Source organism: Chenopodium quinoa, unplaced genomic scaffold, assembly GCF_001683475.1.
Source record: "Chenopodium quinoa cultivar QQ74 unplaced genomic scaffold, ASM168347v1, whole genome shotgun sequence".
In the NCBI taxonomy this organism is placed as follows: Eukaryota; Viridiplantae; Streptophyta; class Magnoliopsida; order Caryophyllales; family Amaranthaceae; genus Chenopodium; species Chenopodium quinoa.
The window spans coordinates 1346798-1358580 of record NW_018745080.1 but is presented as its reverse complement, the minus strand read 5'-3'; the positions used below and the strand labels follow the sequence as shown (position 1 = coordinate 1358580).

General features: G+C 37.2%; 1 protein-coding gene across 1 annotated transcript; it reads right to left on the bottom strand.

The window, feature by feature from the left end:
• Positions 1 to 523: 523 nt before the first annotated feature.
• Positions 524 to 1774, bottom strand: LOC110709574. Its single transcript, XM_021887789.1, has 2 exons — positions 1007 to 1774; positions 524 to 775 (listed from the first exon to the last, which is right to left on the bottom strand). Exons 1-2 carry the CDS (start codon positions 1772 to 1774, stop codon positions 524 to 526), a joined length of 1020 nt encoding a protein of 339 aa, XP_021743481.1.
• Positions 1775 to 11783: the final 10009 nt, after the last annotated feature.

Here is an 11783-nt window from a genome sequence, read left to right as displayed (position 1 = left end):
ACATACCCCAAGTCCCTGAGATCGCAGACATCCATGATTTCACGAAAGTTTGCAATTTCCTTTCTCTCTCTATCCACTCCCTCTTCCACTTCATCATATCTCAAAACTTCATTAAAGTCGCCCCCTAGTAGTATAGGAGTATCCTTATCAGAAACTAAGTCACGTATAAGGGACCAAGTTTTATTCTTTTCTTCCTCTCTAGGCCACCCATACAACCCTACAAATCTCCATGCACAGCCATCTTCGTTTTTTATGTTCCCATATATATGATTTTGGGAGAAGGAGATGAGATTGAAATCCACCTCATTCTTCCAGTATAGGCATAATCCACCAGCCTTGCCTCTGCTAGACACCCCAAAAGCATTAGGGTAGGCCAGCCGATCCTTCACTTTCTCAACATCAATTTTATTTATCATCGTCTCCGATACAAAAATCATATCGGGGGCAAATTTAGTGCTCCATTAACGAAGCTGTCGAACTGACAAGGAGTTGCCCAAACCCCGGCAGTTCCAACATAGTACACTCATTGTGTGAGGCGGGATTGGCCCGAGCCAATCACCGCCGCCATTGAAACATCCATCGTATTCACCTCACCCTGCTTAATTCGCTTCCCTCCGAAGGTGTCATCTTCTATAGAGCCTAACTCCTTTGAACCACGTTTAGTGGGTGCATCAGTGGTAACCTCTGTTGCATTTTGCTTTGTCTGGCCTATTCTTTTCCACGTACGGGTTTTCAATGCTATTTCTCCTTCAGTATCCAACTCCAGCCTGCTATCCTGTTATGTGGTCTTCGGAGCTCGACTAGGAGATAATGGAGCACCAAAGCCAGAGTTTTGTTCCTGGCTACCCGAGAGCTCTATTATGGATTGAACAGGGGAGGAGAGCGTAACACAGCCCTTGGTCAGAACAGTCTGTTTCACAATGAGATGTTCATTGATTACATCTTCATTTTATTTTTCTTTCCCTTCCTGGCTAGGCTTGACAGTCAACAACAGTGTTCTACATGCCTTCAGATTCTCAATCTCTTCCATTTCCTTCGACATTCCTTTTCTTGGGGTAGCCTTTAGGTCTAAGCTCCATCCCAATTGTTCCTGCCTGTCCTCTTCAGTAACATTATGACACTCACGCTCAGCATGCCCCATTATCCCACAGGAGAAACAGAAAAAAGGGAGTCTCTCGTAAGCAAAATTCACATACGATTCTCTTCCTCTGCGATCTTTGATTTCCTGGAAACGCTTCAAGGGTTTTGTGATATTAAGCATTAATCGAACCCTCCGGTATCTCCCTATTCCAAGAATATCCTCTTCAATCTCCATAACTTTACCCATCCCCTCCACAATTGCCCTGACATGGGAGTTCGATCTGCAATTGAAGGGTTGGTTTTTTATACGAACCCAAAAAGGGGAGTGCGTGAGAGTCACATCTTCTGGTTGTTCATCACCATCGATTTCTTTCAATAGAACGAGCATATTATCGAAACACCATGGACGTCCTCGTAACACCTTATCGAGATCTTTCCAATGAAAGAATTGGAAAGCGTAGAGATTAGGGCTAAGAACCCTAATTGCCAAACCATGAATCGGAGACCAGATGCTAGTGATTGTCTTCTTGAACGCCTCAACGTTATAGGACCTATGTGTGAGCAGTTTCCCAACAAGCATTAGTGACAGATTATTCTCCTCCTCGCCGCTCGTTAGGGCTCCTAGGTCAATCGATTTCTTCTCCTCCTCTCGAATACAAAGCCGAGAGTAGAGGTTCACAATTTCCTCCGCCATCAAGATTAAACAGAAATCAAAGCAACAAAACTACCGGAATCCGATAGGGTTCTATCACAAGGATAAAGAAAGCTCTTTCTCTCGAGAGAGAGTGCCCTTTCTTTCGAGGGAGTTTTTTCCTCTAATTCACTTAATTAAGCTCTGTGTAATTTTCACGCTTTTTACTAGCTAATAGAATTATAAAATGCAAAATGAATATGCTTGTTACTAAACACTTGTCAAGTAGAATTATAAAATGCAAAGTTATTTCGTAATTTACTAACCAGTAGAATTGTTGTAAAATATAAACTTATTATGCTTGTTACTTATTAAGTTATCGGTAAACAATTAAGGAGAAGACCCTATTAAAGTAGAATATACACATGTTAATCCAACGAGCTCAAGCTAACCAGAAGGGTACGGTCTCTTGAAATGGAACGAGGTCACCCTCAACGATTCACTTATTGTTATTTTATTTAGATTGGAATCTTTCAGGATTTAAATGGAACTACTTTAAATAAATGAAGAGAGTACAATGAATGAATGAATGAGTTAGTTGCATCTTGAAAGTGCTCAAGGGGACGCATGAATTTGGAATATACTTAATGTTCATACAAACTCCTTTGTACGTTGGCTTGATGTCTTGAGTTGAATAGATGAATCACTAGAGAAATGCTAAAAGATATTGAGGTGGATGATTATGCTATTTGCTTATCATGTGGACCATATAATAAATACATTGCTGCTTATAAAAAAAATGAGTTCAATCTAATATGTAAATGAACTTTTTGTTAACTTGGATTTTGTGAGTCAATTTTATAAAGTTTGTGAATTTTAATATTGGATTTTGTTTTACTTCTTTATTTGTTTTCAGATACTTTGGAGTTACGATTTAAATTGGAATTGGATTCAAACAAATTTGAATTTGAATTGGATCCAAACAGCCCAAGTAATTGTTCCTAAATTACTATAGGAGACCCCTTTCCCTTAATTTTCTTTAGTTTTTCAATTTAAATTTTAATAAACCTACACAATTAGTGTAGATGTTTTTCCATCTTCCTATGTTGGAGTGTTTCCTTATGATGGAGTCATTAGTTTTTGTTAGTTTAGGAGTCGTTTGATATCACTGTGGTTTTCTATTTTTTGGTTTTTTGTTTTCAAATCATATGATATATGTCATACAATGAATAAAAAATTTATTCAAATTTATTAAACTCATTGTAATTTTGAAAACTGCAACAGAAAAGTGGAAACACCTTTTTCTTGTTTCCAATTTTTGAATTTTTGTTTTCGGAAAAACAGAAAACTGAAAACAAAAAACGATGTCAACAAGCCCTTAGTTATTTGTTTTTGTTTAATTTTTTTTTTGTGTGTGTGTTAGGGTTATCAAAAAGGTAATCATATTTTGTCCTATTATCACTTCGTTGGTAAAGATTTGTTCAGGATCGCAACGGTTGTCAAATTTCAAATTCGTTCAAGTGAATCAGATGAAAATCATTTTTACAGCTATAACAAATCGTTAGACTATCTCTTCAAAAAGGTTGTATATTCCAGCGATGTGTACGAAAGATGTACCACAATGCAAGATTTATTCAACGATCGTAACTTTGATCAAGGAAACCCTTATTTGATTCAATTTTATGTATTTGTTGATTTAGATTTTATTTGTAGATGATGTATGCCTTTTTATTAATGAATTGATTTGTTAAAAAAAAATTATTATAGGTGGGACAAAAAAATACACCTAAACACTTGCAGATGGGGCGTGTGATTAAGATTGCTTTTACTTGTGGGTTAGCATGTTGCAGAATTGTGTTAATTGTGATTTTGGGCCACGAAAGCACTGTATCAAACCCTTAAAAAATTGATACTTTTATGCTTAGGAAAGCAATAGTTATTTTAATACCCTAGAAATTCATTTCCTTCAAAATACATGTTTTTCCCTTTAAAATACGAAATAGGAAAATCTAAGACATTACCGCTACCGTGAAAATAGCTAAGGAAAATATCAAAGACACATAGCGGAAGACTGTCTTTTAAAACTATCCAAAACAAGTCAACTTAAAAAGTCAAACCAAAATAAAGTAAAGTCAAACCAAAATTAAACAAAGTCAACCTACAGCTTGGAACCATTGTAGGCCCTTAAAACCAAATAATACTGAAAACCTTTGCGTTAGTCTCATGAGCATAATAAAATAAATAATATTCAAAGCAAATAAAACACATCATATTCCTATGGAAACTAAGAATGATTCGCTCTTCACTCATGCCCATCATGAAAATGCTTCACCACTTGAAAAACTTCTCTCTAATTGTCCCCACTACTCGCCATTAGGAATGGGTCGTCGTAGGGCCAAGGTAAAGACAAGGCCAAACAAACATACAACACACAATCAGCAATGCTTAGCACATAAGCGTAATAAAACACACTATCATGCTTTCATCATATCATCACACAACTTACCCTGTTGCATTTGTAAACAAGCACTACTAGATATAGGTCAATTTTCGACGGACACGTAATTCCCTCGGAAAAGACGGAAATTTCCGACGGAATAAAAATCCGTTGGAATATAAGCGTTTTCCGACGGAATAAAAATCCGTAGGAAGATTCCGACGAAAATATAACCCGTCGGAATTTAATAATATAAAAAAACTAAACCCTAAGAAACCGGTTCTCTCTCCTTCTCATTTCTCTTTCTCTCTCCTTCTTTTCCTCCTGTTTCTCTTCTCTTTTCTCTCTCCTCTCCTCCGCCTCTCTTCTTTTTCTCTCTCCTCTCCTCTCCTCTTTCCTCTTTTCTTCCTCTCTGACCTCTTCTCCTCCTTCATTCTCTCTCCTCCGCCCACTCTTTCTCTCTCATCTCCTTCTTCGTCCTCTTTCCTCTTCTCCTTCTTCGTCCTCTTCGACCACCGCACCGAAGCCAACAACCAACGACACCAGCAGCACCGACAACCAACAACCATCGTCGCAACAACACCACCGCGCGAGCATCTCAAGGTTTCCACAACAACACCACCACCGCGAAACAATGGCCACCGTCACAATAACACCAAGGTTTTTTTGTAGATCTAGTTTTAGTTAAGGTTAAATTGTAGATCTTGTTTTGTTTTTAAACACTTATGATTATATTTAATTATTTTTGTAATTGTAATTGTAGTTTATAAATTTATTAGATATTTGTAATGATAAAAGTGAATTGTCGTTTTTTTATATTGAAATTCAGATCAAATATGCATATCTACTGGTTTAGATCTTGTTTTTGTGGTAATTTTTGTTTCAGATTTTACATTTTTATTTTTTTCGATTTGGTATTTTATTTTTTTTCGTTTTTCTGGGTGGGTGGGTTAGGGGTTGGTTAGGTGGGGTGGTGGTGGCTCGACAGGGTAGGGGTCTAGTTAGGGGTGTGTGGGGGGGATTTGGTCAGGGTGGGTGGTGGGGGAAGTTTGGACAGGGTGGTTCTGGGTGGGGTAAGGGTTAGGGGTGGGGCCGGTTTTTTTTTTTTATTGACTTTTCCGATGAAAATTTCCGTCGGAAACCTCACCAACTCCAACGGAAATTTCCGTCAGAAAATTGCGACAGAATTTCAATTAAAGTCAAAACAGGGCCGACAGAAATAAATCCGTCGGAAACTAGCCTTCTGACGGAAATTTCGTTGGAAAAGGTCAAATTTCCTACAAAGGGTTTTGCGACAGACGGATTCCGACGGAATTCCGTCGGAAGGCTAGTTTCCGACGGAATTTTTCCGTCGAAATCAAGTTGTTTTCTTGTAGTGAAGCATACAAGACATTCAACACTTAACTAGTAAATACCAATGTCCATTTATTTGATTACGCAATGAACGGGTATCCCCCTAACCTGCCCCAATAAAGGGGTACTAACACTGGAGCTAACCGTGCCAGTAAAAAAAAGAACCACTCGTAAGTGGCAGAATTCTTGCACATAATGAAAAGGAATGTACAGCATCATGTACTCCCAGTAGAAAGTATGGTCAAATATAAATTCGCATAACTCCCTCCATATGTTCATATTCAAGGTATATACGTTCCAAGAGTTTTGGTGCGTAATCTCTTTCACTTTACGTTGCTTTACATATTATTACACTTGGTGATGACTCTAAAACCATAACACAATCAAGCACTATAATTCATTCAAGCAATTAAACATACCAATTTAATTCTTGAATAATTAGTGACCACATAAATTTAATGTTGAATCCTTTTTAAATTACCTCGGTGTTAAATAACACCTTAAGCGCGTAAAGCACCACAAATCCTATTCCTCGATGTTTAGAACACCTTAAGTGCACTTAGGCACCAAAATATAATTTAATCCTCGTGTACATAGACACTTAAATAGCTCCTTCCTCATGCTTATAGCATCAATAAAATTATATGAACCATAATAAAATTCCTTTCAATATTCCAAACTCAATTAAACGTTTAGTTTAATTAAACATGCTCTCTATCATGCCAACAATAAAAGTGTGGCTCATAATCAACATGCCAATATGATTAATTCCAATTACCAATTCATCATAAATAATTCGCACATCACAAATCATTCACCAACATCAATCATACAACAAATTCCAACCAACACTTATCATGATACTACTTGAAATTAAATAAACAAAGCCTAGCATGCTTATACGTATTCAAATAATTACCAAGTACACGAACGTACCTTGAATATGATCTCAAAATCGCCACGACTAAATAAAATCACTTACTTGGAAACATCCTACAAACCAAAATTACAAAGAGGCATAATACCTATTCCACACAAATTTCGAGCAGTATATACACTCTTTAAGTCACTCATAATTCCTTTAAAAACAAGCTGAAATTTAATTTAAAACCCTTACTTTTATTCCCAAATAATGCGTAATTAAAAATCCTTTCATGAAACATAATTATAGCTTATATATAAAAATTCTAGCTTTATTAAATCATCTAAAATTGCTGTAGTTGTGTTTTAAAACACTTATTTCAATAATTTAAATCACCCATAAACAATTTTCATCAATATGCATAAACTTAGAAACCTAGGGTTTATAATTTGGGGCTTTTTAGTTCAAAACCAAATCTGAAAATTTATATACATCGTGCTTAAAATCAAATATCATAAAAATCATCATAAAACCCAAAAACAATAATTAGATCAACGGTGGATTTAATTAAAATCAAAAGGAAGAATTTTTTTTTTTACAAAACACACGTAAGCACAAGGGGGGAAAAGGAGGGTGGCTGGCGCCACCTCCCACGGCTGCAGCGGCGGCCGGCTGTGGTGGTGGTGGCAGCCGGCCACCATGGTGTGTATGGTGGTGGTGATGAGTGAAAAAAAAATTTAAAATTAAAATAAAATAGAAGGGGAAAAATTAAGAGAAAATAAGAGGAGAGAGAAAGAGAATGTTACCTTGGGTATTCTCCACCTTGGGAAAAGTTTACTTTGCCAATGAGATGGGTATTTGTACTCCCTTTCTAAAACCCTCCTAGACTTAAATTCCCTTTTTACCCTTAATAATCCATTTCCTATTCAAACTAGTATTTTGACTTTCCTTAAAAACTCGTTGACTTTAAAATTTTCTTTTATAGAATAATATGCCCCAAAGTTTCCAAATCATGAAATAAAATATTTTTCAAGATTTTTAAATAATTTAAAAAAAACTTTTAATTAAAATAATTCTTTTTAAATTAATGAAACACCATAAATAATTCATTTTGAATTATTTAAATACTTTAAGAAATACTTATTTAAGTTAAAATACGTTTAAAAATACGGGGTATTACAGTTATTATGTGCACCATGGTGCATCTAGAAATAGGTGCACCACGTCTATTCTTTTGAACATTTATTAAATAAATTTGAACACTTTACAAAAAATGAACATTTAGTAAAAAAAATATGAACACGTCACCAAAACTGAACATAAACATGCAATTTTATATGTTCATATTTTATTATGAAATGTTCATTTCATATGAAGTAAATGTTCGGTTTATATTTTAAAGCTATTGAATTATTAAGAGTCAGACAAACTTCTTTCAAAAAATTAACGTTTATTATATAGTGTTGTATTTATTACACTACATGTTCAAAATTTGCGGTTGTTCAGATTTTTTTACTACATGTTCAAAATTTGCAATTGTTCAGATTTTTTTTACTATATTCAAAAATATAGGCGTGGTGCATTACGATTGTTCATATTTTTTTTTTACTAAATGTTCAAAAGTATAGGCGTGGTGCATTGCGATTGTTCAGATTTTTTTACTAAACGTTCAAAATTTGTGATGTTCAGATTTTTTTTTCTTTTTTACTAAATGTTCAAAAGTATAGGCGTGGTGCACCTTAAAATTTGCGTTAGGAAAGTTGAAGGGTCTCTCCGGAGTCCAGGCCAAAACCCCCTAACTTCTCAATCCAATCCAAATAGGTTTTGCAACATTTGGAGTTCTATGACTTCTATCTGTGTCAATACATTTTCGTTTGGCTGTTAGCTTATGATAAATATATTTTAATAAAAATAAATAGAATAAAGCGCTTTTTTTAAAAAAAATATATATAAAAAGTTTTTGTATGAGACAAACATGAGGTTTTCATATAACTACAACAACAACAAAACCTTAAACCTTAGTCTTAAATGATTTGGAGTTGATAGATTGTCATACAAAATATATTTTTTTTTTCCTTTACTAGGGTAACTAACGCGCGCTATGAGCACACATAACTAGCCATGTTTGGGAATCTCTTTCAGCTTGGTTTTATGCTGTAAATTTAATCGTTGGTAACATTAATTAGGGAAAATATGTAAACAAAAAGTTTTAGGGGTATAAATATCCGCACACTATTTTTAAGAGTTCAATAGAAGAGTTAACTAACATTGATAAGAGCAAATAAGTAGATAAACATTTTAAAGGATATAATTGTCCAAACACTATTTATTAGAGTTATTTCAAACTTTTTAAAAGGGTAGGGAAGAAAAGGGGAAAAAAACAAGCCAAAAAGCTACGCTGGTAAAAAAAAAATGCCACACGTGTGATTTGCATGCATAAATAAGGGTATATATGTAAATAAACACTTTTAGAGATATAATGTATTGAGGATATATTTTGGGAAGATATATTTATTTCTATATTTTATATTGTTTCCTTATTTCTAGTAACCTAATTAAGGTAACTCTAGAGATAAGAGTTGTATATATATGTTTTACCCCAATTAATGAAAGTTAAGCCGTGAGTTTATACAATTCTACATGGTATCGGAGCAAGGTTAAATTTTTTTTCTCTGTTTTCTTTTCCGTGAGTTCGATCATGTCCGGCGCCATCTCCTCCCACCAAAATTGAACCAACTTCACCGTTTTACCTTGGACCGCAAGATCGGCCTGGGGATTACATTACCTCACAACGTTTAAAGCTTGACAATTTTCATGAGTGGTCTCACGCTGTCCGGATTTCCTTGTCGTCCCGGAGGAAGTTCGGTTTCCTTGACGGTACAATCACCTCCTTCTCACCGCCGTGCACGAAGGATTATTGGGTTACAATTCATTGTATGCTCGTTTCTTGGCTCATGAACACCATCGATCCCGAGGTAAAATCAATGCTTTCTCAATATGATAATGCTAAGCAATTGTGGGATGATTTACATGAAAGATTTTGTTTAATTAATGGTCCAAGAATACAACAATTAAAATCGGATATTAATCGGTGTGAGCAAACAAAATCTATGACAGTGGCTGTGTATTATAGCAAATTAGCAGTGTTGTGGGATGAGCTTGATAAATTGGAACCTTTAATTACTTGTACTTGTGGGAAGTGTACGTGTAGTGTAGGCCGCCAGCATGCTAATCGGCGTGATGGAGATCGTCTCCAACAGTTTTTGCTCGGTTTGTATTCCGAGTACTATGCCCCTGTTCGATCTAATTTGCTATCTCAGGATCCCCTGCCCTCTTTGCTTAGGGTGTTTCAGCAGGTGTCACAAGAGGAGAAGGTTCGGAGTATTTCTCGACAGAAGGAGGACCCTCCTGCTCTCGGCTTTGCTGTGCGAACCGGAGCCGGAAGGGGTCGTGGTGGCGGCTCTGACCGACCACCACCGGTTTGTGAAAAATGCAAGAAAGTGGGACACGATACCTCGCGCTGTTGGTCTGATAAGGTTTGCAATTTTTGTAAAAAGCGTGGGCATGAAGAGTCTCGGTGCTATGATAAGCGTGGGTGGCCGGAAGGGGCTGCTAGCAGCCAGGGGGGGCAGCCTTCTGCTGGCCGTGGTCGCGGAGGCCCGGTGAAGGCCAACGCGGTTGTTGGTGGTGGTTCAAGCTCGGATGACTCGACCTCTTTTGCCTCGGGTCGTCTATTCTCAAGTGAACAGTGGAAAGCGATTACGGGATTGATGGGTAATGCTACAATTTCGGATAATCGGTTGAGTGGTAAGTTTGATGATACCTCTTGGATTATTGACACAGGAGCTACTCATCACGTGACCGGAGAAAAACATTGGCTTTTTTATACAAAAATCTTCGAATGTCCGGTTGGTTTGCCCAATGGAGACACATTGTCGACTTCTCTTATTGGCTCTGTTTGTTTATCGAACAAGATTACTCTCACCGGAGTACTCTATGTTCCTAATTTGAGTTGTAATTTGATTTCTGTTTCGCAACTCAATGACGATCTTAATTGTACTGTCCAATTTAACTCTTATATTTGTGCTATACAGGACCAAACGAAGGAGCTGATTGGAACGAGAACTAGGAGGGACGGATTGTATTACTTTAGAAAAACGGATTCGGTGCATAATGTGAGTGTTGCAAATTCAGAGTTGGAGTTGTGGCATCGTTGTATGGGTCATCCTTCCGAGAAAGTAGTTAAGTTGCTTCCCACAGTTAGTAATAAAGCTTGTTTAGATAAAGGGTGTGAAGTATGTATGCGTGCTAAACATCCTAGAAATAGTTTCCCTTTGAGTGATAATAAATCATCTAGAATTTTTGAGAAAATTCATTGTGATTTGTGGGGCCCGTATAGACATGTTTCCTCATGCGGAGCTCGTTATTTTTTGACAATAGTCGATGATTATTCTAGAGCTGTTTGGATTTATTTATTGAATGATAAAACGGAGGTTTTCCGTATGTTTTTTTATGTTTGTTGCCATGGTAGATAGACAATTTTCTCAAACCATAAAAATTGTGCAAAGTGATAATGGTACAGAGTTTAATTGTTTGCGTGATTTTTTTGATACTACGGGCATTATTTTCCAAACCTCATGTGTGGGTACTCCGCAACGAAACGGGAGAGTTGAGAGAAAACATAAACACATTTTGTCTGTTGGGAGAGCTTTGAGATTTCAAGCCAAATTACCCATTTATTTTTGGGGTGAGTGTGTTCTTGCCGCGGCTCACCTAATTAATCGTACTCCCACTCCGTTGCTACAAAATAAAACCCCATTCGAAATTCTCTTTGATAAACCCCCTATGTTTGATGTCATACGTACTTTTGGGTGTTTATGTTTTGCACATAATTAGAAAACTGATGGGGATAAGTTTGCTAGTAGAAGTCGAAAGTGTGTTTTTGTGGGCTATCCCTTTGGGAAGAAAGGGTGGCGTTTGTATGATCTTGAGTCTAAGGTGTTCTTTGTGTCAAGGGATGTTAAATTTGTTGAAGATGTGTTCCCTTTTGCTACTCCGGAAGATGTTAATATTGCACCACATATGTTTGATTCGGGTTTTGATGTTCATGATGATTTTGTTGAGTTTGAGGACCCTTACATTGGTGAGGTGCCTAGTGTGCGAGTGTGTGACAATGGGGGTGGCACGGGGTCAGACCCGCAGGTGACACCCGCGGGCGCGGGAACGACAGCACCCCAGCATCAGCAGGCTACTGCCACCCCGCAGGAAGAGCCCGCGGGCGCGGGGCTGCCAGCAAATCAGCAGCACGAGGCCGATGCTATTTCACGACCTGTGCAGCAGCCCGTGTTGCTGGTTGATGAGGCTGCCAGCCAACAGCAGTCTTCGGCCACCGAGGATGATAGTAATGCAGGGGCGCTGCT

Coding starts and splice junctions, on each gene's coding strand:
- LOC110709574 (XM_021887789.1), bottom strand. CDS start 1,774: ATGGCGGAGGAAATTGTGAACCTCTACTCTCGGCTTTGTATTCGAGAG. Junction 776..1,006: donor AAGAGATTGAGAATCTGAAG/GCATGTAGAACA, acceptor ACCACATAACAG/GATAGCAGGCTGGAGTTGGA.